We start from the raw sequence: 27,671 nt of genomic DNA, 5'->3' as shown, positions 1-27,671 counted from the left end.
AACTACTTGTGTATTTTTCCTGATTAGACCCCTTAGTAGAACTGATAGCTTCAGTTTTATGTCCATTATTCCCTTCCTTTTCTTTTTAAACACAGTTTTGCTTGTGTACATCCCTAAACAGTGTACTGTCTTCTCTTGTATGTTTTTGAACTTTATAAAAAAAATGCTGGGCTTCCCTGGTGGTGCAGTGGTTGGGGTCCGCCTGCCGATGCAGGGGACGCGGGTTCGTGCCCCGGTCTGGGAGGATCCCACATGCCGCAGAGCGGCTGGACCCGTGAGCCATGGCCGCTGAGCATGCGCGTCCGGAGCCTGTGCTCCGCAACGGGAGAGGCCACAACAGTGAGAGGCCCGCGTACCGCAAGGAAAAAAAAATGCTACATAGTTTGTAGTCTTTTAAAAGCTGAACACATTACTTCGTTAGCAATTGTAATTCATCATTTCTTACCAAAGCAATATAATGTTTTTAGCCACAATTTCAACATTATTCTCCATGGCTGACAAACTTTTTGTTTTAACATATTTAGAAGTTATAAAAAGTGGGCAAATGAAGGATTAATTAAAATGATAAGGAAATGTCTTCACACAAAAAAATTTCAAATATATATGCAAATGACAAGGATTTTTAAACTGAACTTGGGATTACCTCAATAATATAGAGAACTATATTCTTGTAGAAGCAGTACAAAATGCACTTGGAGACTCTGTTATAGTTCCAGGCACCATGAACCAACAACAAATTCTTCAAATATCTGAACTAAAATAAGAATGGAAAAAAAATTAGTATTTTCCTCTTCATAGTGTCAGCTGACAGTGTGTTTTACAGAAATGATGCTTTACCTGAGCTATGGAGTAGTCAGAAGAATTAGCTGCCTGAAGGCCTTCATTGCCACTTATTCCAACTCCAACATGTGCCGTCTGTATCATGCTGATGTCATTTGCTCCATCACCAATGGCAAGTGTTATGACTTTAACTTGTTTCTTAACCATCTCAACAACTTCAGATTTTTGAAGAGGAGAAACCCTTAAATTAGGACAAATTATTAATTGTTTTTTGAAAAAAGGAATTTTAAGATGTCATTTTCTTGAAGCATAAAAGCAGCAGAAGAGACAAATGAATAGGTCTCTAAAGGATCATCATGGAAAAGTCTTAGGTTTACAAATGTTTTAGTTCTCTGTTAGCCTGGTTTGCCACTTTAAGGGAAAAATAAAGGCTTCCATTGGAAGCAAACCTCTAGGTGACAGAAGCTACAATGCTTTATTAAGTACTAGTTTACCAGAATGTGTGCGTAAATTTGTTTTAAAAAATGACATTTGAGTTCAGAAATTCCATTACTTCCTAACAAATAATATCAGAACTTCTAATTCTTCACTTTTGAATGAAAAAGAAAGCCAGAAAGGCTGTTGAATGGTAGTCCAAACACTAACTGTTCTCCTATACCTTGAAAATAAAAGTTTTGAGCCTCCATAAGCTGATCTTAGATGATATACTATACATTTAAAACAACTTAAATTAACAGTAGGGAATTAGCTAACTTCTCAACTTGTTCTCAGCCACCCTGGTGAATCAACCAAAGTAAATACAAAGTGCTTGATTACATAGCTCATGTGCCTCAATTTTCTTCCGAAGCTACTAACAATGGCCAAGTAGAATCAAGTAACCTTTTATACAAAGGTGGACCAGGAACAGAGAACACCAGCATCCATACCAAAATCATACTTGGTATTAACTTTGGAGCAACTTATCACAAACTTTTAAACGCAATTTGAGAAATAATCACCGTGACACTCAGAAGAGTTCAATGACAGAATACGCATCTGCGTGATTAACTTAATCTAGTATCCATGCTATCTTGGCGATTAGAGAGAAAGAAAGAAAAACTGAACAGTGATCTGGCTCAGTAAACTATTAAGATAGTAATGAACTACTGAGAAACAACTAATATACACAATGTTAGTGGACAAGAGCAAATAACCCAGAGCTAAATTCTTTATCAAAGTTAAGTACAGTAAGTATCCGCTGGAACATCTGGTAAATCATTTATTATTCAACTTAGAAATGAAGATCATGACTCTGAAACACTCAATACATCTTTGCACATTTTCCCTGATTATTTCCTTAGGGAAAATTCCTAGCAGTGGATGTTCTGCACAAATATGTGCCTTCAGGAGGTCCAGCTGCCCTTCTCAAAGCCTTCAGCCAAGAACAGATCTGGTCTGAGTTTGAGAATCATTGTGTTAGACTGTGAGTTGCTTGCAGACTGAACCAGTCTCATCTTTGTATTCCTAGTGCTGATCCAGAGTAGGTACTCAATAAATGGCTGCTATATGAAAGAATCATTTTTAATTCTTCCCTTGGAAGAACAGCAAGAGCACAAAATGACAACAGCACAAAATGACATAACTGTGAATACAGCAAAAGAATGGATGTATCAGGCCATTAATGGGCTTTTTCACTGTTAGCCCTCATTTTTCTTCAAAGGAATTTTCATTTCATTTTCACATTTTATTTAATTTTTCTTAACAGGCTAATATAAATTGGTTAACCCACTGGCTCTAGGCCAATGTTTTAAACATGGACTATAGCTGACATTTAGTAAATGTCAAAAAAGAATTCTCACCAAGAAATGATCTAAAAAGCAAATGGGAAATGGGCATGAAAAGAGAGAAGCATTTGAAAACATTTATCCAATTCCCTTTACAACTTAACAGGCTCACAATGTAAGTACACTGTGAAGTCAAACCATGGGATCATGGGAAACACTGGTATTTATTTTGTTTTTTTTTCATAAGCTGAATGTGTAATAAAGGATAAAATCTCTGCATGGTGAGCTAATATTAATGATTTAAAGAAGCATCAGAAAAAAGCTGGATTAAACTTTGTTTTCTTTTTTCACAGCTATTACAACCAACTACTGCTTTCTCTGCTTGACACTGCAATTTTCAATGCCCCCAAATTAAAATTGGCTGAGGATTTTTACCAACTCTATGGATGTGGCTAACTCAGGTGTTAAAAGCAGAGTATGAATTCCCTAGGCAAGAACAATGCTTTTTTTTTTTTTTTTTAAAAGATGATGATGTAGTGAGAAACTTCCCAAAATTACATTGCAACTGCCACGAGCAAGGGTATCTGCTTCCATTATCAAGATACAAGGAGACAACTGGGTTGGAAGAAGATTCAAGAAACAGTAGAAGCCCTGGTATCTGATGGGTTTGAAATAGTAGTTGGTTGCTAAACAAAGATGTCAGATTTAAGTGAGAATTCATAAAATATACATACTTAAAACATTTAACTCAAAATATAAATGTATAAGCTTGTGATGTAGGGCAAAGAACCACACGTTGTAAAGGGGTTTGTGTTTGAAATTCTGCATATTTTTCTTACAGAAACCTCACTCATGAGGCACAATCCATGGTTTGTTTCATTTAGTGGAAACTAAAATATAATGATGCCTTCCACCCAGTTTACTGTTATCTTATCCCTAGATTCAACAGCAATTTTTTTCAGCAACTCAAGAAGTCTTTCTAGAACATTATATCTGGTTTTCCTAGCAACAATTTTGGTTAGATTATTTTTTGGTGGCTTATGAAACATTTAATTCAGTGATGACTACTTTAAGAAGTACAACAGGAATAAACAGATTAAGGAACAAACACCCCCAGGTTCCCAGTAAGCACCAAGTCGACTCATGGAAGCAAAGGTGCAGGCATGCACTAAAGAATGTCCTTCCAGCCCAGTTTACTTTCTTGACTTTTGTAAACTTGCTTCTATATTTGTACAATTTCCAGAAGAGTCTAGAACAACCTTACCATACAAGTTAATTCTTTCAAATGTCTATCAAGAACCACACATCCATGGTTGAGAGTATCTAAAACCTAAATTTTTACAAATATCAATAGTGATCCAATGCATAATTCAGGGACATCATAAAAGTGCTGTTTTCTACCCTAGATTTTTTTTTTTTTAACCACCCATGGGTCTGCATCAGGACTTAAATTATTCACGGTTCTCTTCTCTTCCACTGTTGCTCTTTCTTCTTTGGAAGAAGTCAGAGCCTCTGCAGAAAAGGACTACACATCCAGCATTTGCTATAAAGTCGTCTTCTTCCCTGTGGCTCCACAAACAGAGGGTGGTCCTTTGTGATACAACCTAGCAGTACACTGAGTGCAATATGCTTTTCAGATATTATCTTGGCTGCAGTTTCTGCACGTGTTATTCATTATTTTTCTTACTTGCTATGTAGTAACTCTCACTGCCCTGTGAACATTAGGTTGGAGTACTGGAAATTTTTACCATTTAAGCTAGAAAGTATGTAGGGTGGCCCATCTTATATGAGCCTCATTTTGCACCCTTTAAATGGGATTAGCTAAATGAATCACCTTTTTGAATGGAATATGGATAAGGATTATATGTGCATGTATATACAAAGTCGCATAATAAAGAATATTTTAAGGGACTTTTTATAGGTAGCTAAAAGAAGTACAATAATTTGTCTTACTGTATTGTGTTTTTAGGTTAATAACCTAGAAAAATCTCACACATACATTAAAAATTAGGCTGATAATATGTTAACTTAAAAACATATTGCAAACTTAAAAGTTACTATAAAGTTGCTTTTGGAGAGTAAATCTAGAAAAAAAATTAAGAACATGGAAGAATACAGTATTTCTTAATTATCCTGAAGTGCTTTGTATAATGACCCTGTATTTATAGAGCCCCTGTATTTAGGAAGCTTGAGGGCTGCTCTTGCTAACTATTTAGAGGTCAGGATCATTTAGTGGGGCATCTGCTTTACTTTCTTTTGCAACAAACTTCCCAAGTTTTCTCTTTGTGAATATCAGTCTATTCCCCATTGAGTCATGTTCTGCTGACTAATAAAGAAATTACAAAAAGAGAGAAAAACCTAAGAGAAAAATTTATGAGATCTTACTTAACTCTTCTTTGAACTAAAATTTGTAGGCTCATTTATAAAGTTTTGAATTGAGGAGGAGTTAAATATGGCAAAAAATCTGTGTTACATGCACCAAAATTTACATAAATATTGTAACACTTCCAGAAACTCACCATCAATTTACTACTGGAATGAAAACAGCCACTTAAATAGCAAATCCTAAAAATGATTCTTAGCATAGGGTACATAATGAAACATTCACCCACTTCTAGGTAAGAGAGTTGTGTTATTCAAATGACTGATGAGTGAGTGTTTTCCTAGTCTCCAAAAGCAACATCTGTTGACATACTGTGAAGTCAGAGGCATCAAGGGGAATTTATAATACAGGGAAATTGAGTCTACAGAAACAAAATACAGATAACCTTGCCACAGGGCAAAAAAAGGAAAGTATCTTTAAAAAAGATTTCCTTTTGCAATACATTTTAGATGCAAAACTTCTCTTTTGTGGAATTTATGTTGTTATAGGTAAACTTCCGTTTCAATGGTTTAGATAATATTTTAAATAATGACTGATCACATTGACAGTGTATGTTTGAATATGCATGTATGTGTGTGTGCATAGGCATCCTGAACTATTAATTGGTAAACAGACCTTTAGTGCGTTTAAGGCACTAAAAAGAAAACTCCCCCTAGAAGAAGTCTTTATTATAGTATTCACACCATAGAACAGTTTGCCACAGTGGTACTGTTCATTAAAAAAAAAAAATCAATCTACCCATCTATCCATCCATCTAATTATCTGGGACCTAGCACTGTACTCAACACATAGCAGACTACTCTAAGCAATAGGAACTAAAAAAGAATATAGTAGCAGTGCCTTAAAAATATTAATTTGGACTGCTCAAAAGATATATACATATACACATACCTTAAATAAAATACTTTATTGCTAAAATATGCTAACCATCATTTGACAACACAGGTTGTCACAAACCTTCAATTTGAGAAAGCCTGAAGAATCCAATAATCCTTTACATAGTTCCTCTATACTGTAGATACACAGCAGACTGCCTCCTAACAGTGAACTGTCAAACATGAATAAGAGTTGTAATCTTAGCATCATGGATAATGAGATGAATTTCTTTTTCTTGCAAAATTTCCATTTATTCAATTCCTTTATTATGTGATGAAATTTCTATGGAAGAATATAAGGAGAAGAAAGGAAAAGAGAGTAGAAGATCTCAGAGCCCTCCTTCTGCCCCTAAGAGTTATTACTTAAGGACTTTTATTGAGCTACTGTCCCAGAAGTTAAATATTAAGAGCCTATATAACAGTGGTTTCTCTATGGACTCTTGCTTTAAGGAGACAGGAGTGGTAGAGAGAGACAGAAGTTTCTCCAACATGGGACAAGGCCCAGCCACCTCTTTTTGTCTAGGGAGTCTCACTTGATAGGACTGGTGGGCTTCCAACTAGGAAGCACATCTGCTCAAGAAGGCTGAGTGCTTCTCCCTTTAAGCTCTGCCCTATGGTGACCTGGCTCTCAGAGTGGTAAGACCTATGGCCACCATCTCTTCCCATTCACCATATCTGTTCCGGGACCACATGGGCACTGATTTTCTTCCCCTTTCCCATGACTCTGGGTAGGTAATGAAAGGCTGGAGCTTCTTTAGGCTTAAATAAAATCAACTTGCCCTTCTTTCCTTCCTTCTTCCATCCCCCACTTGCCTTTTTTTTTGAATTCTCTCCTATGTGGATAGGTTTCTCCAAGGAACCTCCTCTCAGAAATACCTAGTAGAAGATGGAAAAAGTGGCAGCACAGACTATTGACAGAAATTGGAATAAAACCCTGAAGATGCCATGAGTTAAAAAAGGAGTTCACTAGATTTCAGGGTCACAATTATCAGTTAACACAAAATCTGTGATAAACCTTTGGGGAAACAGGAAATGATGGATGACTATTAGAAGGTAAATGGCATAGAGAGAAAGAGTGGTGTGCCAGAGCCCATAGATGAACAATAAGGTGGGAGAAGTTTTCCAGCTCTACTTTTCGCTCTCCATGGTACCCTGTGCAAACCCAGGCTGACCAGTGTGAGGGGGTTGAGACCAGGCTGGATGGAGCTAAGGGGCTCCTCTCTCACTGCAACTGTGAACTTTGGCTTAGGCTTGGAACCTGTCGAAACTCAAAGTCCACAAAATAATGTGCTTGAAAAACAAAACACACCAATTCCAGGATTATCCTCAATGTTCTAAAGCTTAAAACCTCAGGAAAATTCTCACCTCATGCCTTGGAAGAGGAAAGTCAGAGCTTTCTGGTACACCTCAGGGCATGAAGCCAGACAGGGACAGGTGCCAATAATATGGGTGTGCTGAGAACCCTTGAATATTACCTCACTCAGGCAATTCCATCACAATGTGGCTGCCTCTAGCAAGAGCAGTGCTTGGGTAAAGGAACTGGGAGAAAACAGGGATTCACTAAGCTCAGACTGAACCCTGTCTCCAAATTTGCCTCAAGTTAGGATCCAGCTTTCAGCTTTCCCTCAAAAGGAACATTACTGCCCACTAGAGCAAATGGGGAAAAATAGTCTCACAGGGAATATTTATAAGACAGAAGATCATGAGCACAAAAGAAATACAGTAACTTATAAGAAAGAAGAACTTGTAAAACCAGATAGAACAAGAATTTAAAACAAGTATGGGAAAAAAAACCCTGGAAAGATATGGAAAGATACTGGAAACACGAAACTGCAACAAGCAGTTATAATGAAGAACCAATCAAAAATAAGTTATATAAAAATATAACTGCTAAAATAAAGAAGCCAATAGTAAATTGAGTAGTAAAAATGATAGAACCTGATAGTGCAAAAAAAAAATTTTCCCAAAAGAAATCAGGAGATTAAAGGACAGATTATGAGAAAAATGAAATGAAGGAATAAAGGTGACTACACATATATAATGGGAGTCCAAGAAGAGAATAAAAAAGAATAAAATGAAAAAGAATAGTTAATAATTTTCCAGAATTAAAGAAATATATCCTTAGATTGAAAGGGCTGTATTAATACAGCACCAAAAAGAAATGTAAGATAGAGGTATCTACCACTAGAAACATTATGGTTGAACTAAGATTAAGAAACATTTCTGAAAGCTTCTAGAAAGAAAAAGTAGATCACTTACAAAGAAAGTAACCTGACTGCTCCTGGATGCATGCATAAAATTACTTTAATACTTTCAGTACCTGTCTCTTTATGAGGAAGGGGGAGGGAAGGGAAGACATACTAATACATATAGACAATAAGCACAAATATGGTTATCAAAAATTAGAAATAATCAGACACAGCATAGTTATAGATTGTAAAGCTTTCAAACCAGCTGAAGAAAATCTGATTCAGCCAATGGAAGGAGGGGGAGAAAAAAGAAACAAAAAGCATGATAAATGGAAAACACAAAATAAGATTGAAGACATGAGGCCAAACATGGCAATAATAATAAATATAAATGGGTTAAATTCATTGATTAAAAGGCACAGATTCTCGCATTACTAAAACAAAAAGATCCAGCAATATGGTGTCTAAAAGAGACACACTTCACAATAACAGCTAATATAACACTTATTTGTTCACTATGTTCTGAGCACTTTACTTGTTTTAATTCGTTCAATTCTCAGAAGAGCCCTATATGAGATAGATTACTAGTATTCCCACTTTACAAATGAGGACACTGAGGCACAGAAAGATTACATAACTTAAGGTAAAGCAGCACGTAAGTGGTGAAGACAGAATTCAACACTAAGCAGTGTGGATTTAGAGACAGGACAGCATTCTTAGAGGCTACGTTATACAGAAGGATTGAACATAAGGGTTTAGTGGGGGAAAAAAAAGACAAGGCCCATACGAAACAAAGGAAAGCCAGGTTAGCAATTTTAATACCAGACAAAATAGAATTTAGGACACAGAAAAGGCCACAGTGGTCAAAGAGAAATCTTTATAGTATTCCTCTCATCAGAAATGTTCAATTAGCTATATAAAAGAAAATTTGATAGCATTTCTAAGAGAAGCATAATTTTAATAATGCACTGAGTACATATATTAACCCATTTATTCCTCACAATTCCAGGAGAACAATTATTTTTCTCTCTGTTTCAAAGATGAAGAAAACTGAAGCTGGAGAAGTCAAGCAATGTGTTACTCAGCTAATAAGAGGTGGAGCCTGGACTTAGACTCTGGAAAGTCTGGCTCTGGAGCTTGAGTTCTGGATCATATGGCATTACAAACAGAAGAAAAGGGTGAACTGTTTAGTAAGCAGTATTGGGAGAATTTGCTCACTATGTAAAAACGAATAACACTGGATCCCTTCTCATTCACAACACAGATATAAAAAAAATAAGCTTAAAGACCTATCAAAAAAACAAAAAGCTCTAAAGTTAACTGAAGGAAATGTTGGAGAATACCTTTGTGAGTGAGAAGTTCTTACTATCTCCAAAGCACAAACCATAAAGGGAAAAATTAATGGAATTTGACTATCTCAAGGTCAATGACTTCTGTTCAAGGAAGAATACCACAGGCAGAATTAAGAAGGGAACCAGATGAGAAGACATCTGTCATGTCTATACTCAACAAAGAATTGATATCCAAAACACACAAAGAATTCTAGTACACAGGCAGAAAGAAATACAGGAAACACAACAGAAAGCTCTGTATCCCTATCCTTTTTCAATGTGCCACTTTTCTTCATAGCAAGTGTTACCACTGACTTTATATGTCTGTCTGATATATAATAAATAGTTACTATCCAAAGACACACAGCACATATTGCCTTTTTGACTATGCATATGTGTATTTATTTTATTGAATAATAGCTACTATGTGAAGGCAGGGAGTATATTTTTCTATTGTTCACTGCTCTATTTATAGCACATATAAAGGTGCCTGGCACATAATGGGTTCTTGAAAAACACTGGAAGGAAGGAAGGAAGGGAGGGAGGGAGGAAGGAATGATGGAAGGAAGGAAGGAAGGAAGGAAGGAAGGAAGGAAGGAAGAAAGAAAGAAAGAAAGAAAGAAAGAAAGAGAACTTCAAAAGCAGAAATCCAGAGAGGTAAATCGTTAAATAAAGAACTACTCAATCTCCCTAGTAATCACAGAAACAAAAATCAAAACAAGATGCTACTTTTCAAACATCAAACTGGCAACGTTATAAAATAAGGAATGCCAAGTGCTGGTGTTTAGGGAAACAGCAACCTTCCTACATGGATATGGGAGTAAACACTAGTGCAGCTGTTTTGGAGCAATGAGACAATTCTGATTGAACTGAAATATATATATATATATATCTATCTATCTCCCTCAGCCAAGCATTCCCATTTCTAAGTATATATCCTAGAAGAACATTTGTGTGGGTGCATACATTGGATATTCATTTCAGCACTTTCTGTGATAATAAAGATTTAGGGGCAACCCATGTGGCTATCACTATAGAAGAGATAAAAATGGTGTATATTCATCAGGAAAATAGTAAGCGGTGGTGAGAAGAAATGAACTTGTCCTACATATGGTAACATGAAAAGGTGTCAGAAACATGGAGAAAAATAAAAAAGGCAAAAAATTTATGCTGGAATGTCATTATAAATATGTGTTTATTCCTCAAATCAAATCACATATAACAATATTATATATTTTCATAGCTACACAGATATACAAATAAAGTATTGCAGATGGATGGGAACATATTAAATACTTGAGACTGTTTGTCTAAAGAGGAGTGAAAAGTGACTGGTGATGGAGGGCAAACACTAAAATAATATATAAAAATCCAAGAAGAATTTCATTTAGTTCAAGACTCCACAATGCTTCCAGCTTAGGGAGGTGAGCTGGCATATCTTTTTTTTTTTTTTTTTTGAGCTGGCATATCTTCCACCTTGATTCCTTGGCTGCCCTTGTCTTCTAGCACCTTGCTGGCACCTCCCCCTAGAGGGAAGGCATTGGGGTGACAGAGCAGGATCCATGTTTGTGGTCCTGGGTTCCTCATATATCTCTTGCTATTGACACTTCATTTTAAAACAAATTGACTTCAGGATATATCCACATTTTAAGGGATTTTCTTGAATCCAAGGGCACAGAAAGATTGAATGGAGATGCCAGACTGTGCAGCTGTCACCACAGAAAGAACGTCAGCCATCTTTGAGGAATCATGGAGGAAGGGAAACATGCCAGGTGAGGAGAGATGGGAAAATGTCTCAGTTCTCAAGAAAATAAAAGAAAGAGCCTATAAATTACAGACTAGGGAGTCTGGGGTGAACTCCATCAATATTACGGAAAAGATGTGTCAAAATCGACTCCCTTTACTGTTCATTCATGAGTAATTGACATTCCATGATGGGTTGGCTAACTATGGCACCAGGGTCAAATCCAGGCAGCATCATATTTTTACATAAAGTCTTATGAGATCATAGCCACACCCATTCACTTACATATTGTCTAGGGCTGCTTTCAAACTACACTGTCAGAGTTAAGTAGTTGTGACAGAGACTGTATGGCCTGCAAAGCCTGAAATACTTACTATCTGGCTCTTGGCAGAAAAAGTTTGCCCACCCTTGCTCTATTTTAACGTTCCCTCTTGGAAAATGCTACCTGGAACCATCTCTTCTTTCGTGCCTCAATATAAAGCCCAACAGGAGGAGTTTCAAGATGGGGGAAGAGTAAGACGCGGAAATCACCTTCCTCCCCACAAATACATCAGAAATACATCTACATGTGGAACAACTCCCACACAACACCTACTGAACGCTAGCAGAAGACATCAGACCTCCCAGAAGGCTAGAAACTCCCCACATACCTGGGTAGGGCGAAAGAAAAAAGAACAAACAGAGATAAAAGAATAGGGACGGGACCTGCACCAGTGGGAGGGAGCTGTGAAGGAGGAAGGGTTTCCACACACTAGAAGCCCCTTCATGGGTGGAGACTGTGGGTGGCGGAGGGGGAAAGCTTTGGAGCCGCGGAAGAGAGCGCAGTCACAGGGGTGCGGAGGGCAAAGCGGAGAGATTCCCGTACAGAGGATCGGCGCCGACCGGCACTCACCAGCCCGAGAGGCTTGTCTGCTCACCCGCCGGGGTGGGCAGCGCTGGGAGCTGAGACTTGGGCTTCTGTTGGAGCGTAGGGAGAGGACTGGGGTTGGCGGCATGAACACAGCCTGAAGGGGTTAGCGCGCCACAGCTAGCCGGGAGGGAGTTCTGGAAAAGGTCTGGACCTGCCGAAGAGGCAAGAGACATTTTCTTGCCTCTTTGTTTCCCGGCGCATGAGGAGAGGGGATTAAGAGCGCTGCTTAAAGGAGCTCCAGAGACGGGCGCGAGCCACGGCTATCAGCGCGGACCCCAGAGACGGGCATGAGATGCTAAGGCTGATGTTGCCGCCACCAAGAAGACGGTGTGCAAGCACAGGTCACTATCCACACCTACCTTCCGGGGAGCCTGTGCAGCCCGCCACTGCCAGGGTCCCAGGATCCAGGGACGGCTTCCCTGGGAGAGTGCACAGCGCGCCTCAGGCTGGTGCAACATCACGCCGGCCTCGCCGCCGCAGGCACGCCCTGCATCCGGACCCTTCCCTCCCGCCAGCCTGAGTGAGCCAGAGCCCCCGAATCAGCTGCTCCTTTAACCCAGTCCTGTCTGAGTGAAGAACAAATGCCCTCCAGCGACCTACACGCAGAGGCGGGTCCAAATCCAAAGCTGAACCCCGGGAGCTGTGTGAACAAAGAAGGGAAAGGGAAATCTCTCTCAGCAGCCTCAGGAGCAGTGGATTAAATCTCCACAATCAACTTGATGTACTCTGCATCTGTGGAATACCTGAATAGACAAAGAATCATCCTAAATTGAGGAGGTGGACTTTGGGAGCAAAAAAAAAATATATTTTTTCCCCTTTTTCTCTTTTTGTGAGTATGTATGTGTATGCTTCTGTGTATGATTTTGTCTGTATAGCTTTGCTTTCACCATTTGTCCTACGGTTCTGTCCATTTTTTTTTATTACTTAAAGAATTTTTTTTCTTAATACTTATTTTTTATTTTAATAACTTTATTTTATTTTACTTTATCTTCTTCTTTCTTTCTTTCTCCCTTTTATTCTAAGCCGTTTGGAGGACAGGCTCTTGGTGCTCCTGACAGGCATCACGGCTGTGCCACTGTGGTGGGAGAGCCAAGGTCAGGACACTGGTCCACAAGAGACCTCCCAGCTCCACGTAGTCAAATGGTGAAAATCTCCCAGAGATCTCCATCTCAACACCAGCACCCAGCTTCACTCAACGACCAGCAAGCTACAGTGCTGGACACCCTATGCCAAACAACTAGCAAGACAGGAACACAACCCCACCCATTAGCACAGATTTATGCCTAAAATCATAATAAGGCCACAGACACCTCAAAACACACCACCAGACGTTGACCTGCCCACCAGAATCCAGCCTCATCCACCAGAACACAGGCACTAGTCCCCTCCACCAGGAAGCCTAGAAAACCCACTGAACCAACCTTAGCCACCGGGGACAGACACCAAAAACAACGGAAACTATGAACCTGCAGCCTTCAAAAACAGGACCCCAAACACAGTAAGTTAAGCAAAATGAGAAGACAGAGAAACACACAGCAGATGAAGGAGCAAGGTAAAAACCCACCAGAACTAACAAATGAAGAGGAAATAGGCAGTCTACCTGAAAAAGAATTCAGAATAACGATAGTAAAGATGATCCAAAATCTTGGAAAGAGAATGGAGATAATACAAGAAACGTTTAACAAGGAACTAGAAGAATTAAAGAGCAAACAAACAGAGATGAACAACACAATAAATGAAATTAAAAATTCTCTAGAAGGGATCAATAGCAGAGTAACTGAGGCAGAAGAACAGAGAAGTGACCTGGAAGATAAAATAGTGGAAATAACTACTGCAGACAGAATAAAGAAAAAAGAATGAAAAGAATTGAGGACAGTCTCAGAGACCTCTGGGACAACATTAAGCGCACCAACATTTGAATTATAGGGGTCCCAGAAGGAGAGAAAAAGAAAGGGACTGAGTAAATATTTGAAGAGACTATAGTTGAAAACTTCCCTAATATGGGAAAGGAAATAGTTAATCAAGTCCAGGAAGCACAGAGAGTCCCATACAGGATAAATCCAAGGAGAAACAAGCCAAGGCACATATTAATCAAACTATCAAAAGTGAAATACAAAGAACAAATATTAAAAGCAGCAAGGGAAAAACATGAAGTAACACACAAGGGAATCCCCATAAGGTTAACAGCTGATCTTTCAGCAGAAACTCTGCAAGCCAGAAGGGAGTGGCAGGACATATTTAAAGTGATGAAATACAAAAATCTACAACAAAGATTACTCTACCCAGCAAGGATCTCATTCAGATTTGATGGAGAAATTAAAAGCCTTACAGACAAGCAAAAACTAAGAGAATTCAGCACCACCAAGCCAGCTCTACAACAAATGCTAAAGGAACTTCTCTAGGCAAGAAACACAAGAGAAGGAAGAGACCTACAGTAATAAACCCAAAACAATTAAGAAAATGGTAATAGGAACATACATATCGATAATTACCTTAAAAGTAAATGGATTAAATGCTCCAACCAAAAGACACAGACTGGCTGAATGGATACAAAAACAAGACCCGTATATATGTTGTCTACAAGAGACCCATTTCAGACTTAGGGACACATACAGACTGAAAGTGAGGGGATGGAAAAAGATATTCCATGCAAATGGAAATCAAAAGAAAGCTGGAGTAGCAATTCTCATAACAGACAAAATAGACTTTAAAACAAAGACTATTACAAGAGACAAAGAAGGACACTACATAATGATCAAGGGATCAATCCAAGAAGAAGATATAACAATTGTAAATATTTATGCACCCAACATAGGGGCACCTCAATACATAAGGCAAATACTAACAGCCATAAAAGGGGAAGTCGACAGTAACACAATCATAGTAGGGGGCTTTAACACCCCACTTTTACCAATAGACAGATCATCAAAAATAAAAATAAATAAGGAAACACAAGCTTTAAATGATACATTAAACAAGATGGACTTAATTGATATTTATAGGACATTCCATCCAAAAATAACAGAATACACTTTCTTCTCAAGTGCTCATGGAACATTCTCCAGGATAGATCATATCTTGGGTCACAAATCAAGCCTTGGTAAATTTAAGAAAGTTGAAATCGTATCAAGTATCTTTTCCGACCATAACGGTATGAGACTAGATATCAATTATAGGAGAAAATCTGTAAGAAATACAAACACATGGAGGCTAAACAAGACACTACTTAATAACCAAGAGATCACTGAAGAAATCAAAGAGGAAATCAAAAAATACCTAGAAACAAATGACAATGAAAACACAGCGACCCAAAACCTATGGTATGCAGCAAAAGCAGTTCTAAGAGGGAAGTTCATAGGTATACAAGCCAAACTCAAGAAACAAGAAACATCTCAAATAAACAACCTAATCTGACACCTAAAGCAATTAGAGAAAGAAGAACAAAAAACCCCCAAAGTTAGCAGAAGGAAAGAAATCATAGAGATCAGGTCAGAAAAAATTAAAAAGAAATGAAGGAAACAATAGCAAAGATCAATAAAACTAAAAGCTGGTTCTCTGAGAAGATAAAATTGATAAGCCATTAGCTAGACTCATCAAGAAAATAAAGGGAGAAGACTCAAATCAATAGAATTAGAAATGAAAAAGGAGAAGTAACAAGTGACACTGCAGAAATACAAAGGATCAAGAGAGATTACTACAAGCAACTATATGCCAATAAAATGGACAACCTGGAAGAAATGGACAAATTCTTAGAAATGCACAACATTCTGAGACTGAAGCAGGAAGAAATAGAAAATATGAACAGATTAATCACAAGCACTGAAATTGAAACTGTGATTAAAAATCTTCCAACAAAAAAAAGCCCAGGACCAGATGGCTTCACAGGCAAATTCTATCAAACATTTAGAGAAGAGCTAACACCTATCCTTCTCAAACTCTTCCAAAATATAGCAGAGGGAGGAACACTCCCAAACTCATTCTACAAGGCCACCATCACTCTGATACCCAAACAAAGATGTCACAAAGAAAGAAAACCACAGGCCAATATCATTGATGAACATAGATGCAAAAATCCTCAACAAAATACTGGCAAACAGAATCCAACAGCACATTAAAAGGATCATGCACTATGATCAAGTGGGGTTTACCCCAGGAATGCAAGGATTCTTCAATATACACAAATCAATCAATGTGATAAACCATATTAACAAATTGAAGGAGAAAAACCATATGATCGTCTCAATAGATGCAGAGAAATCTTTCAACAAAATTTGAACACCCATTTATGATAAAAACCCTGCAGAAAGCAGGCATAGAGGGAACTTTCCTCAACATAATAAAGGCCATATATGACAAAGCCACAGCCAACATCATCCTCAATGCTGAAAAACTGAAACCATTTCCACTAAGATCAGGAACAAGACAAGGTTGCCCACTCTCACCACTATTATTCAACATAGTTTTGGAAGTTTTAGCCACAGCAATCAGAGAAGAAAAAGTAATGAATCCAAACCGGAAAAGAAGAAGTAAAGCTGTCAGTGTTTGCAGATGACATGATACTATACAGAGAATACTAAAGATGCTACCAGAAAACTACCAGAGCTAATCAATGAATTTGGTAAAGTAGTAGGATACAAAATTAATGCACAGAAATCTCTTGCATTCCTATACTCTAATGATGAAAAATCTGAAAGTGAAATTAAGAAAACACTCCCATTTACCATGGCAACAAAAAGAATAAAATATCTAGGAATAAACCTACCTAAGGAGACAAAAGACCTGTATGCAGAAAATTATAAGACACTGATGAAAGAAATTAAAGATGATACAAATAGATGGAGAGATATACCATGTTCTTGGATTGCAAGAATCAACATTGTGAAAATGACTATACTACCCAAAGCAATCTACAGATTCAATGCAATCCCTATCAAACTACCACTGGCATTTTTCACAGAACTAGAACAAAAAATTTCACAATTTGTATGGAAACACAAAAGACCCCGAATAGCCAAAGCAATACTAAGAAAAACGGAGCTGGAGGAATCAGGCTCCCTGACTTCAGACTATACTACAAAGCTACAGTAATGAAGACAGTATGGTACTGGCACAAAAACAGAAATATAGATCAATGGAACAGGACAGAAAGCCCAGAGATAAACCCACGCACATATGGTCACCTTATCTTTGATAAAGGAGGCAAGAATATACAGTGGAGAAAAGATAGCCTCTTCAATAACTGGTGCTGGGAGAATTGGACAGCTACATGTAAAAGAATGAAATTAGAACACTCCCTAACACCGTACACAAAAAATAAACTCAAAATGGATTAAAGACCTAAATGTAAGGCCAGACACCATCAAACTCTTAGAGGAAAACATAGGCAGAAAACCCTATGACATAAATCACAGCAAATCCTTTTTGACCCACCTCCTAGACAAATGGAAATAAAAACAAAAATAAACAAATGGGACCTAATGAAAATTAAAAGCTTTTGCACAGCAAAGGAAACCATAAACAAGATGAAAAGACAACCCTCAGAATGGGAGAAAATATTTGCAAATGAAGCAACTGACAAAGGATTAATCTCCAAAACATACAAGCAACACATGCAGCTCAATATCAAAAAAACAAACAACCCAATCCAAAAATGGGCAGAAGACCTAAATAGACATTTCTCCAAAGAAGATATACAGATTGCCAACAAACACATGAAAGAATGCTCAACATCATTAATCATTAGAGAAATGCAAATCAAAACTACAATGAGATACCATCTCACATCGGTCAGAATGTCCATCATCAAAAAATCTACAAACAATAAATGCTGAAGAGCGTGTGGAGAAAAGGGAACTTTCTTGCACTGTTGGTGGGAATGTAAATTGATACAGCCATTATGGAGAACAGTATGGAGGTTCCTTAAAAAACTAAAAATAGAACTATTGTAGGACACAGCAATCCCACTACTGGGCATATACCCTGAGAAAACCATAATTCAAAAAGAGTCATGTACCAAAATATTCATTGCAGCTCTATTTACAATAGCCAGGACATGGAAGCAACCTAAGTGTCCATCAACAGATGAATGGATAAAGATGATGTGGCACATATTTACAATGGAATATTACTCAGTCATAAAAATGAATAAAACTGAGTTATTTGTAGTGAGGTGGATGGACCTAGAGACTGTCATACAGTGAAGTAAGTCAGAAAGAGAAAAACAAATACCATACGCTAACACATATATATGGAATGTAAAAAAAAAAAAAAAAGAAAAGGAAATGGTCAGAAGAACCTAGGGGCAAGATGGGAATAAAGATGCAGACCTACTAGAGAATGGACTTGAGGATATGGGGAGAGGGAAGGGTAAGCTGGGACAAAGTGAGAGAGTGGCATGGACATATATATACTAACAAACATAAAATAGATAGCTAGTGGGAAGCAGCCGCATAGCACAGGGAGATCAGCTCAGTACTTTGTGACCACCTAGAGGGGTGGGATAGGGAGGGTGGGAGGGAGGGAGATGCAAGAGGGAAGAGATATGGGGACATATGTATATGTATAACTGATACACTTTGTTATAAAGCAGAAACTGACACACCATTGTAAAACAATTATACTCTAATAAAGATGTTAAAAAAAGTTACATTAAAAAAAAATAAAGCCCATCATATTACATGCATTTGTTGTTTCTCTCACTGCTCTCTTGGCAATATGTCTTTTGTTTTCCGAGGATCATCTTTCTGCTAGGATTTTGTCTCTCTTTTCTCTTCACTCCATGTCGCACAGTTTCTAGACAGCCATGACTTACTATTCTACATGATCTCAACTCCTGGAACTCTAGTCTGGATCAAGACACTAAACCTTTAATTTGCCCTAAGTGGGGATTGCTCAGATAGGTTTATTAAGAAGAAGATAATTACTAGAAACTAGCAAGGGTTTAAGGAGAACCAGTTACACCAAACTAACTCTGCTTCCCTTTCCCACATGGTGCAATCACTAGTTTGACAGATCAGATCATGACGTAGATTCTATATACCATGTCCTTAGCAAATTGGAAAATTAAGTTCTTTCATTCTATCACTGTAGAACTGAAGGAGAAGTGTAAGTTATCTCTTAGATGGATCTGTATTTGACTGAAGAACATATTAGAGTAGTACTGATTTACTGATTGATGGAAAGCTTTAGGGAGACCTTTAGTGGGAGGCTGCAGAGCTCTGTACTTAAAACTGCTGAACAGAAAAGAATTATAAAGAATTTGAATGTAGCTATGGAAGACACATATGTTTACACCAAATGAGCAAGATGCAAAACAGAAAAAGACTGAAATGAACAAGATATAACTTAAGAAAGATGGTGATGGAAATCAAGTTAGCAGTTATCCTTGGGAAGATAATAAAATACAGGAAGCATGAGGGGGCATCTGGGGTGCTGGTCATGTTTGGGTGATTGATACGGGAGTGTGTTCACTTTGTAAAAATTCACTGAGCTTTACACTTATGCTTGTTGTACTTTCCAGTACAGTCTAACTCTGTTTTATCAGAATTATACAATCTGTGGTTCTAATTAGTGTGTTTGTGTATGTGTGTTAGTGATGGTGGCTTATGTAAATTGAGTCACATCTAAAACTATATAACGAATTACAGTGGGATTCTACAGCATTTAGATTTCTCGTAAGTTTTTAGATATTTTACTGTCCAATATGGACTCCCCTGATGATGTACATCATCATAATTGGCTACCAGGCTATAATATGGCCATGTATTTCCTTTAACATTACTCAGTAGAGGTAGAAAAGCAAATGAGATGAACAGAGTTGAGCAACTTATTATTATATTAACACAAAATATGGGCATTTTATGAAGTTATAAAATTTATTCAGTGTGTCCTCTTTTAGCCATACATGTATGAAAGAAATATTCTCTCAACATTGCCAACATTTATTCATATTTTCTTGGAAGCAAATATATGGTTGACGTTCATTAAGCGTTTGTAAGTCTTCTCAAAGCCAAACATCTGCTTGGCATCCAACGTGTTCACAAACTTCTTTCTTTAAAGGAATGTCTGTTGAGCATTTATTAGCTTCATTTGTGCTTTATGACTACCCTTTAAGTAGAACATTTATTTAGACAAATCCTTAAAGTTTAAGACAACCCCAAAACATTCAAGAAGCGGATCTGTCTTGACCCTTTACTTAACATTCTTAGGCTATGACAGAAAGTATTCAAGGTGTCCCTTTAGACGCCTTCTTGGAGGGCCCCTCGATCGGACTCAGGTGAAAGGTTTTGCCTGGAATGCCACTCCCGAGTGAGGGCACTCACTGAAGTCAAGTGTTTTCTTATGCACTCTGGGGAAAAGGGCCTAAAAGGGGGTTAAACTTTGATTAGAGATGTTGCAAGTAGGGAAAAATGCTTACTTCAATTTCACTTCTGCTTTTCAGAAGACATGAGTACATAAATTATGTAGGAGAACAGTGATTACTAGACAGTCTAAAAGCTTGGAGGCTCTAGGCCAATTTTCAACCAACTGTCACAGAACATAAGTTTCAAAATATGTTTAAGCTAAACTGACAACTACAGAAAAAATGTAAGATTCTTTGAAAGGCTGGCTTATGTGAACTGACGAGGATCTCTGAAACCACATGCTATTTAACACACAGCGATACGCCACTGTAACGTTCCCACTCTCTTCTGGAGGGAATATTAAAAGAGGTAGAACAGATGCTTCCCTGAATTAAGCAGATCCAAGCAGTAGACAGACTCTTCCCAGCACAGAGTGGCCAAAAGAAGTAGGGTTCATCCAAAAACTGAAAGGGCTAGGAGAGGTCCCCTGGCCTAGTAGCTCTCAAGCTGGAAGAAGCTAACCCAGGAAGGGTGTCTGTGTGCATGGGTTTCCCACCTTTCTATGCCAGAGAAGCTCCAGTCTTAACTGCTGTAGAAATCCATTCTCCCTGGAATATTTGAATCACTGCTATATGCTAAGCTCTTCATTTTACAGGTCACAAAACCAAGGTCAGAGTGATTCCATTAGGTGTCCAAAGTGCCAGAGCAGTGAAGCTAGAACAAGCATTTCATAAATCCCCAGCTAAGGTGCCCTTCTATCAATTACACAACCTGTAAGACCTTAGGGCATAAAATAGTGGCAGCTGAGATGAGAAAGTATTTATCTGATACAGTTAGTTTGTAGAATAGCTCTTGATCTTAGCTGTGTACACAAATCTCCATGAGTCCTGGAGCAAGCCTTTTCCCCCTCTACCTGTCCAAGGAGTTCCAGGGAGTCTGTGAAATCCCTTAAGTGGTACATTCAATTTTACATGTCTGTGTAAAATTCGTCCATAGCTTTCATTTGTTCTTCAAAAGTATCTGTGATCACACCAAATGGTAAAAATCAGTGTACCTGAAGAAGGGACTAGGAAAACTTACCAGAAACTCCTTTAACATAACATGCATGTTTACTATTAAACTACTCAGGTTATACAGGTAAATTCGCACAGTGGTAGAAACAAAAACTGCACAGTACCTATGAAAACACAGTACTTGGTAGACTGCTAAAAACAGATTTTATTTTACTTCTTGGATTTTACATAATTGAAAAAATTATTTGATGTATAACATGCAACCTTCACTCTGTAAACCAAAACCAGCACTCCAAAGCCCTGAATAATTTGGGGGCCAGGGGATTATTTCTGTCTCTGAGTATTCCCTTTAGAAAATGATGGTGAGTAAGAGATGTCATGACAACTGACAGAGAACAACTGTTTCTTTCAATTCAACTGTAGACTCTTCAGGGAAAACGTTCATCTTTATAACTCTGTCAATTAGGCAAACACTAAAAACTGCCTCCTGCCCTTCATGCTGATAATGTCAGGGAAGAAAAGTGGCTGATGTAATCCTGAAGATGCAGCTAATGTCCAGAGCCTCATTATCCATTAAGGGAGGCTTTCCCCCTACTTCCACTCTAGCAAAGAGAAGACTGCCGAGGAAGAGCAGATGTTGAATTATCTTCATGTGTGGACTGACGAGAAATAAACTGTAAAGTCGTTTGAGGGAAAAACCTAGAAAGCCAGCATGAACATAAACTAATTTGAGAAACAGTGCCCTACTGTATTTTGAAATAATATTCAGTATTTATCCAGAGGGTTTCTTATAATGGAGTAAAATAGAGAATTTCCTGAGGCTAGGAGATTACAATCATCTGAGAAACCAGGAGAAAGAATGCGTGCATTTAACTGTAAAGAAGGATATGCAGAACTGCCCACCTATTCCTCACAGTGAGGAATCATCATGGAAATTATGCTTCAAGGTCAGTAAGCTAAATGACAAGAAGATGGTCTGTGCCAGTAGTTTAAATGTCAAGCAGCACCGGGCCAAGAAGGTGCACAGATATAAATCGGGCAGTGGCACTGATGTAATTATGGGCTTAGACGAATTCTCAAAGCCAGACCGGAAGCTGAACCACAGTCCTTAGGCGAAAAGAGAGAATATGAAGGTAATTAGAGGAAAAAAGCAGAGGAAAGTTTTTTACTTTTAAAAAAACCCCCTAAAACTCTAAATAAAACTCAATGTTTGCAGTGGGACCTTCATGGTCCTCAAACATGCATAAAACAGGATGGAGGGAGGAAGGGGCCACCCACATCTTTATAAGCTCAGTGTCAGAGCAGAGCTGCACGTGCACGGCAGTGTGTGTCCCTCCCAGGGGCCTGGGACATGGAGACCTGGAGGGGTGCTGAGGTCCATGTGACTTGTAAGCATCCAGAATGAGGATCTCAGGAGGGAATTTCACAAGCACAGAACATATTGTTTTCTCCCTGGACTCTGCTTTCTAGTTTTTCTCTCCCTCTGCTATTGTTTAATTTTGTGGTTCGACTTTCTGAAGAATGGTGGGAGGTACCGTGTTAAACAATGCTCTAGGAATGAGGCTCAGCTGCGATGAAATCGGCCTCCCACGTCTTTCAAACCAACTGTGAGTCTGCTTAAAACACAAGGCAGACACAAATACGAAGGAGAGCAGGCAGGACGTCCTGTTCATCCTTGTATGTGCAGCATCTCTCCCCAGCACACAGTCGGCACAGAACGGATGCTGGCTCAAGGGAACCGGTCATTTTATCTAAACAGCTCTGTGGTCCATTCTGTTTCTGAATAGGAGCCAACAGCCATATCACTTAATGTGCTTTTGAGCAATCTTTTGTTGATCCTTGTGCCTCCGTTAATGAAAGTGATTAAACAACCAAGTCTGGCACAAAATTATCCTGATGGGAGAGCATCAGAGTTGAATGTTACTAAGACCTGGTCAAGAGATTTACAAAGGAACCAAGAAACATCACTGGAAAAGTAGAAATTAAAAAATCATGAGTATCCTCATGCTTTTAATTTTTATTTATTTATTTTTAACATCTTTGTTGGAGTATAACTATTTTACAATGTTGTGTTAGTTTCTGCTGTATAGCAAAGTGAATCAGCTATATGCGTACTTATATCCCCATATCCCCTCCCTCTTCTCATGCTTTTTAAATAAGACAGGGAAGAAAATAATTTCCAATTTTTTCTTCATGGTTAAGCAGAGTCTGATTATTACTAATACTAAATATCTGTACACTGTATTGCCTAAAAGCTTTATAGTAATAGTATTTATTAACACATGCCACAGAGAAGAAAAATTAAATGAAATAATTAGATTCCTAGGAATAATAAGCAACTCTCTTAATGCTCTGAGTATAACAATTTTATAGGCTGAAATGACACTTATCAAGGATATTTATTAAGTATGGTTTAAACTATATTTCACAAAAAAACCCCACTGAAATGTAGGAAATACCTATAAGGCATGGCTTATAAGTTTGGAGACAATATCATATACAGGATATTTAAGATAAAGCCTGGACCAAAAAAAGTTTTAAAAAGCAGAAGATTCTTTTATTCATAAATATATTTTAAAAGACAAAATAAAGGCCAATAGTACAGCTTTAAAGATAATATTAAAAGCACAGATTCTGAGAAATTCTCCAGAAGCCCTGCTAGTATTTCATCTCGCATGAAGAGAAAGCAATTTGAGAAACTGCTACCCAACGCCTAGTTTGACCAGCTGGTAAGATTCAGTAAGTGGGTGGCAAAGAGGAAAATCCTTGCATTTCATGGTGACCAGAGGGGAAGAGACTGGGCATAGTCATAAATATACTTTAAATTTTAGGAAGACATTGTTAAAACAATTTAGTCAAAGACATGAGGAAGATTCTTTGACAAGAAGTTCAGGAAGGATTGGAGCTAAATAGTTCACAAAAATACAATTCTATGGAGTAGGCCTTGATACCTCAAAACAGATTTTAATTTAGGATATAGGCAATATTATAAATTAGAGGTCAGAAGATTATATGGTCAATAAACAGCCTTCAGAAAAATGCTCAGCTGTTTTGAAAATGATTCAGTTAGTGTCTCCCATCATGCGTTCCCCCAAATAAGTCCAAGCAACAGAATCAAAGATTTAAGTATAGAAAACAGAACCTTTAGAGAAACAACCCTGGATGGAAATGCAGGTAAATAAACACAGAATGGCAAGAAACCTGCCAATTCAAATTATGAACAATAATCATTAATGATTGTCAGGACTCACTTTCAAAACTCTGCTAATAAATGCTATCCCAGTTTGTGAACCCTGAGTGAATGAATTAATAAATAAATAACCTGACATTTATGGATTCTGGATAAAATAACTTCAAGGAACTTTAAAAATCAAGAACTTAGGATCCAGTTGCTCATTACTGAAATCTGACAATACCATGGAGAACTTACCTGCAGCAAATGACAGCTTTGCACGACAAAGCTAAGTCCAGAAAATACTGCCGTACTCCAAAAGTTAAGGCATACTTGAGGGTTTTCCCATCAATTATAAGAGCAAAGTCATTCTCCTTCCGAAGAGCATCACCAAGGGTAGTGCAGTGACGACTGAGAGTTTCCCTTGTTCCCTGTAAAAATAAACGAAAGATGCTCTCAACATTTACTCCCATTTGTTCTATCAAGGTTGTTCAGCAACTACTTTTAGTTATTTTTAGTGCTTTTTATGTTTCAAATTGCTTTCACATACCTCTACTCATCTGATTCTCACGAAAGCCCCTCAGAGAAGACTGGACAGACATTATCAGAAAAAGTGAGTGACTGACTCCCTTAAAGCCATACCCTGGTCCTAGCAGGGCTGAGACTTGACTACACGTCACCCATTCCCCTGCCATCTTTGCTCGTTATTCCAACCACAGGGTCACAATCTTCTTAAAATATTTTCAGTACATTATCTTGTTAAAGCATAACAGCATTGAACTAGTCAAAACTGCTTAGCTATGAATCAAGGGGAAAAGTTGGGGAATATAATTTAAATAATTTATGGGTATTCTTTCAGAAGTTGTCAATGCGACTGAAACTTAATTCTCAAGAGGAGGAAATGTAGTATCTGTAATCTTTTGCCACTTCATGAATTGGCATCTATAACTTTAATCGTGATTTCATGATGCTGTATTTCAGCTGGGGATGGTGACATGTGGCCTAGTAATCCTGACAGATTGAATAAAAGAACCCCTTCCATCAATGAAGAGTTCACTTTCAGGCACAATAAAAACCTTTAGTGTCATGGAAGGCTGTGTTCACCTCAGCTATATAGAGAGGTTGTATTTGTCTCCCTCTGTTAAGAACTATTGCTTTCCCAGCTCTTCAAAGGGAAAAGATTTCAAGATACTTAATTTTTCTCCCTAGATCCTGTAGACTCTTCCTGATAGGGACCTGATAGGGACAGCTTCTTATTTCAATGGAGCCCTAACATTATGAAGAAACAGAACACGGGCTCTGCACAAGGAAATGTAAGGAACAATTACTTCCTATTAGAGTTTTGTTCTGAGTGCTAGTATCTGAGCCGGCAGTTATTTATATAATAAATTTAACAAATCTATGTTTATATAATAAAATATACCTATAGTAAAAAATAATACATAATAATTTTTGTTATATTCAAAGGAGATATAATTATTGTTCCAATTTAAGACTGTGGTACAGTTATTTGAGTTATCTTCACAAAGAGGGAAGCAAAGACAGAGGTAATTAAAATTTTATATTGGGGATTTTTCAAGGTGTTTCTACATTCGTATTTCAAATGTGGTTCACACTATGTTCTGGAATTTCAGGATCTGTTTATCGAAATAACAGAACTGTGTTGTACCATAAAGTAAAACTGCCCAACCCCCCGAACGCTGGAACTTCATTTAACACTTCCCCTGTTCCTTGTTACACACAGTGACATGAAGGACCGCCATATAGCAGCATTCTTTGCAAAATTTTCCGTTCACACTTTACATCGGGGGGAAAGAGCTGTTTTAATTTACAGGCCTCACTCTCCTATTTCCTACTGGAAACTTCTGGCCCAAGAGAATTTTAAGAAAAGGAGGTAAAAAGTGTCAGCAAGATTCTGCAAGCAAAATTTATCAATGACTATCCATAGCAGATTACCCTGGATTGTCTTAAAAGCGAATTCCCATAGACAAAATGAACAAACAAGCAGATTAATGTGTGCATAAAAAATGAAAATAAAATAAAACAATATTTAGCATGTACCACACACCAGTCATGGTTCTAAGGGCTACACACACAGATACAATACTTCAGTTAACACTTATTACAACCCTGTGCAGGAAGCACAACTATTGTACCCATTCTGCAGATGATAAGCATGAGACTTAGAGTTTAATTTCCTTGCCCCAAAACACATGGCTACTAAATAGTGAAACCAAACTCAGAATTAAATTTCTGTACTAGCTAGTCTTTCTCTACATTATCCAGCAAAAACAAAACCAACAGTACCAGGCATAGCAAATCATAAGTGGAATCCCCATACCATTTCCCCTGTTGTTTCCCTAGAGCCCTCATCATCTGTCTCTCATCTTGTCTTTACCACCAACAGAGGCTGCTCTTTACAAAACAAACTTGAAATACAAATGAGTCTCTTCTTGCTCTAAAAATTTTCAATGGCTTCTACTGCTTACATGATAAAGTCTAAAATCCAAGTCCAGCTAACTTTCATTCGCTTTTCTCTTCACAACCTTGACTCCTTTATTCCCTCTCTCTGGACCACCCTTTCCTCCTAAGATATTCCACTACCTTTGAAACCAAGCTGTCCTCCCAAGCCCTCCCAGACTCACTCAGTGCTATCATGTGTAATTCACTCTATGCTAGCTAGACCCTCAGTTCCTTGAGGGGAGAGACAATGTTTAATATGGTTCCCAGCCACAAACAGTGCCTGTAATTACAGATGTTCGGGAAAGACATATTTATGGAATGGGAGCACTGATAAATTTTGATTTCACTCCACTGGAAGCACTCCATTTCCCCTCTATTATCACTTCTGATTTGAGAGAGAGAGAGAGACAGACAGACAGTCAGTCTTCTCCTTCGTGCTCTTTAATTTTCTAGAGAATAATAGGGATTATTACTTCAACAGTCTTTCAAACCAAGGCATTGTCCACTAAAATGCATATGTGTGTACCTGTGTATTTATTTGCTTGCCTGCCTATCTACCTATCTACTTACCTATCCATCCATCCATCCATCCATCCGCTACTCTGTTTTTTTAAGTTTTGCCCAAGTCACTCCTGATCTGAAAACCCAAATGAAACCTGAGATGTACCTCAGGAGGACTTCAAATTTCTTTATAGATCAGCTGCAA

The 27,671-nt window shown here is 38.0% G+C and overlaps 1 protein-coding gene across 4 annotated transcripts in view; it reads right to left on the bottom strand.

Moving 5' to 3' along the window:
• The window catches only part of ATP8A1 (ATPase phospholipid transporting 8A1), a 235,941-nt gene that overhangs the window by 52,341 nt on the left and 155,929 nt on the right, over window positions 1-27,671 (bottom strand). For all 4 annotated transcript variants that reach the window (XM_081225745.1, XM_081225744.1, XM_081225746.1 and 1 more), the window contains 3 exons: window positions 24,761-24,933; window positions 838-1,021; window positions 644-754 (listed from right to left, as the gene is read on the bottom strand). In XM_081225745.1, the coding sequence (XP_081081871.1) occupies window positions 644-754; window positions 838-1,021; window positions 24,761-24,933 (468 nt within the window). The remainder of the gene's footprint in view (window positions 1-643; window positions 755-837; window positions 1,022-24,760; window positions 24,934-27,671) is intronic.

Source organism: Mesoplodon bidens (genome assembly GCF_964165515.1).
Source record: "Mesoplodon bidens genome assembly, chromosome: 1".
Lineage (NCBI taxonomy): Eukaryota > Metazoa > Chordata > Mammalia > Artiodactyla > Ziphiidae > Mesoplodon > Mesoplodon bidens.
This window is presented reverse-complemented; position numbering and strand designations above follow the sequence as displayed.